At 36.6% G+C, this 3,803-nt stretch overlaps 1 protein-coding gene across 1 annotated transcript in view; it reads right to left on the reverse strand.

Annotated features, from left to right (window-relative positions):
- The window catches only part of Hmcn1 (hemicentin 1), a 474,287-nt gene that overhangs the window by 14,976 nt on the left and 455,508 nt on the right, over positions 1–3,803 (reverse strand). Inside the window, exon 101 of the mRNA XM_023704108.1 lies at positions 3,004–3,132. Coding sequence (XP_023559876.1) covers positions 3,004–3,132 — 129 coding nt within the window. The remainder of the gene's footprint in view (positions 1–3,003; positions 3,133–3,803) is intronic.

Genomic DNA, 3,803 nt, shown 5'->3' on the forward strand with positions numbered 1-3,803 from the left:
TAAATTGTCTCAGCACTGTTCTTGTGCTCATGCCCTGTATCCCTGGCTCAGATTAGCCTGGCTTGCCTGGGTAGCAAGCTGGACAAGAGGCATTACGTGAGAGAAGAGGAATTGTCTTGGACCATCTTTATACAGTGATACCTTGGTTCATGGACTTAGTTTTTCTGCAGTTTTGGAAAGATGATCACATTTGTGCTTGTGTAGGAAAGATGGCATCGGTTGTGTATGGTACCCATTGCAGAGCTTGGAAATAAAAACAAAATTTTGCCAAATGCTTCTGTTGGAGAACCAAATTATTTGTAAACAAGAACATTAACAAGCCAATGTACCACTGTAGTTGATATATTATATAAATAATAACCCTTTTATTTTGAAATATTTGTATTATAACACACTTAGAAGAAACTTTAAACTATCATGGGCTCTTTACCATCTGTATACCTTTGCTCCAGCAGTGTTCACCCTCATTGTGTGCTGATTAGAGCGACACATTCCACTCACAGGGATTCACCGTGGCTGTCCTCCTGGCCTGTCACTCACCCGCCTACACTGCAGATGCCACTTGCTCCTGTATTTCACTGATTAGGAACACTACCTGTTCATGGAGCTACTGCCCTGATGAGGTTCAATCTTTTCCTTTGCCCAGTTTTATTTGTCTTCAGAGTGCTTCTCATGATCTGAAATTGGATTCTATATTTATGTCATGATTGTTCTCTCTCCCCCATGGAAGTAAACTCCATAAAGACAAAGGACTGCTCTACTCTGTTTAGTATTCTTTCCCCACAAGTGAGAACATTAACCAGCACAAATCAGTTGTTCACTAAACATCTGCTGAATAAAGGAAGGACCTACACATGATGTGCCAAGGCAAGAACTCAGTAGTGGTGGAAACAAAAACTGTCCATACATAAGAAAATGTGACCTTGAATTTAGAAATCTGAGTTTAAAAGCTAATGCAAATGTTTTTTTAAAAAAATATTTATTTATTTGATATAGGGTCTCATTATGCAGCTCAGACTTGTAGTCATTCTCCTGTGTCAGCCTCTCCAGTGCTGGGATCACAAGCATGTGCCACCATGTCCAGTTCTAGGGCCAGCACAGTACGTGGTAGCAGGGGTCGAAATCTGGTCCTTGCACTTGCCAGTCAGGCTGTTACACCACTGAGCTATCTCCCCTGTCTAATGTAAATCTTACTTACATTTGGAATTAAGGAGGGAAGAATGAAATCATATCTCAAGTTTGCACTTAATTATAATATTAATCATCATAATATTATCTCTAGTGCCTTTACTTTTCCATACTACTTCAACATGACATGGACTGAGGAGATAGCTTAGTGGCATAAGCGTCTGCTTGGAAAGTGCAAAGTCCCAAGTTTGGTCCCCAGTACCAGAAAAATAAATAAATAAATATAACTTAAAAAAAATTTCTTTTCCTTTCTTTTTGTTTGTTGGCAAGTGAAGTACATACTTGCAATTCTTGCTGGCAGTGAATTAAAACCAGGAATCAAAAACCAAATTCTTTAAAATATTAGTTCAATGGCAGGAAAACAATATAAAAAGATACAATAAGAGTTAAATTTTGCTTTAAAACCATGTAGCAGGCAAAAGTAAAGTTAACATTTTAATCTTTTTAAGGCAATGCTCTTAATTTCTTCCTTTATCCTTCAGCCCAGTGTCAGGTATTCAACTACTGGTCAACTTAGTGAACAGATACATCAATTTTATTCTGACATGTCCCTATTGTGGCTGATTATGATGTTAACTTGTATGTAAATTACAGTATCTTATCAAAGACTAAAATGATGTGATGTATTTAAGCCATTAAAATATTTCCTTTCAGAAGGAGTTTATAGCCATAGTATTGGCTTGAATATTTCACTTGTGCAAGGTACTGTGCTAGAGACAGCACAGCAACAGAACTAACCCTATCAAGTTTGCCATGAGTAACAGTTTACTGGACAATTAGGGCAAAACAATTGTTTGCTAGACAATCAGGCCAATCAATTTTAAAATCATAGCAGGGAGGCTAACATTTAAAAGCCTGTCCAACTTTTAAATTGCACTTAAATAATCTGAAGAATTTGAAAGATCAGGTTTTAATTACAAATGCCTTAATTTTTTTTAAATATGTCATTACCTTCTTAGAGTTATTTTCTGTTATTTGATTTATTTTACATTTGATTGTAACTAGGACAGAAGAAACTGACACTGAGAGAACTGACTTGAGGTTTTTTTCTTTTCTTTTCTTTTCTTTTTTTTTTTTTTGCATTTTACGGAAGGGTCTACAGGGTGTTCAGGGTCTCACTACTAGATTGGACTCATAGTGATCCACCTGTTTACAGCCTCCCAAGAGCTGGGATTACAGGTGTTCACCACCATGCAAGTCTTAATTGCCATCTCAGCAGGCCGTGGAGGTGGGACCAGCACGGCAGGCCCGGGGATTGAACCGTGGCCCCTGCACCTGCTTGCAGGCATTTTAATCTATTGAGCTATTTGGACGGCCCGGAGTTTTTCATAAAGATAATGAATGGCACATAGTAAATACTAAGTACAAAATATGGTAACAGATACCAATTCATTTAAGTTGTGTGTTTATGCTTTAACCTTCATATGTAAACTTTCACATTACATACAAATATGCCTCATACTTAAATAAGATGTATTTATGCTTTCGTTTACATAACCTACATAGGTAAATAATGAAATAAGTTTGATAACTAAGTTGTCATGCAATTGTATCAGAACCTCACTTTTTGTGTAATATTTGGTAAGCATTCAGTAAGAGTTCAATATGACTTGAAATATTAATGTAAATCAAAACCAGTATGAAGTCCCTGAAGATGTATCCAATTATGCTATAAATTACAGAAGTCAATTTGTAAACCTTTAATTTGTAACAAGAAGACAGGCAAGGGTAAAGACAGTGGTCTTAAACAACTTGGTAAGGCTAGAAAACTATATTAGACACTTCATTGCTCAGTAAGAATTCCTGTTTACTTACCCATGCAGGGTCTTCCAAGTCCTTGGAACCGATAACCTCTTGGGCAAACACAGCGGTAGCTGCCTCTTGTATTCTCACATATTTGGTTATATCTGCACTGATGGGTCCCATCTTTACACTCATCAATGTCTACAGACATGAAGGTAATAAAAAGTAATAACACTTCCTCTTCTAAACCCAAAGTCATTGTATTTAAATTCACACTTGATAGGATCATAAAAGGTTGTGTTTCTCACTTGTGATGATTTAGGACTTGGGTTGAGAACATTTGGATTCAAGTCCCAGCACTTCTTTGGCTATCTTACTTACACTGATGGCTAATTAGCCTTTATGCAGCTATAAGGGAACAAAGCTTCTTCACCTCTGACCTACTTTTACATAGCTAGGTTCTAGCTGGGCATCTCCATCCCCTACTTCACCCATAATTCAAATCCAATATGAGTCCCTGTCTTATCCTTCCTCCCTTATTATGTCAACAGAACCCCTATTTTCCTAGCCAGCCAGGCTACTGAATGTCTTTAACAATCTATTAGTTGCCAAGATTGTGCAATTCTGTTTCCTTCAATCAAAACCATAAATCTTCACATTTCCATTTCCACTGAGCTGAATTTTTGCTGTAGTTTCTTAAATGGTCTTTCAGTTTTTCAGCTCATCTTATTTCTTTTTTTAAAATAATTTTATTGAGAAATAAATAGCAATAAGACAGTTTCAAAACCGATTAGTAGGACAGTTTCAATAATTAATACATTGCATATTGTTGTCTTAGTGGTTATTCATTGTACAAGATGTAGACATGATAT

The sequence above is a fragment of the Octodon degus genome, unplaced genomic scaffold (genome assembly GCF_000260255.1).
Source record: "Octodon degus isolate 3935 unplaced genomic scaffold, OctDeg1.0 scaffold00188, whole genome shotgun sequence".
Taxonomy (NCBI): Eukaryota; Metazoa; Chordata; class Mammalia; order Rodentia; family Octodontidae; genus Octodon; species Octodon degus.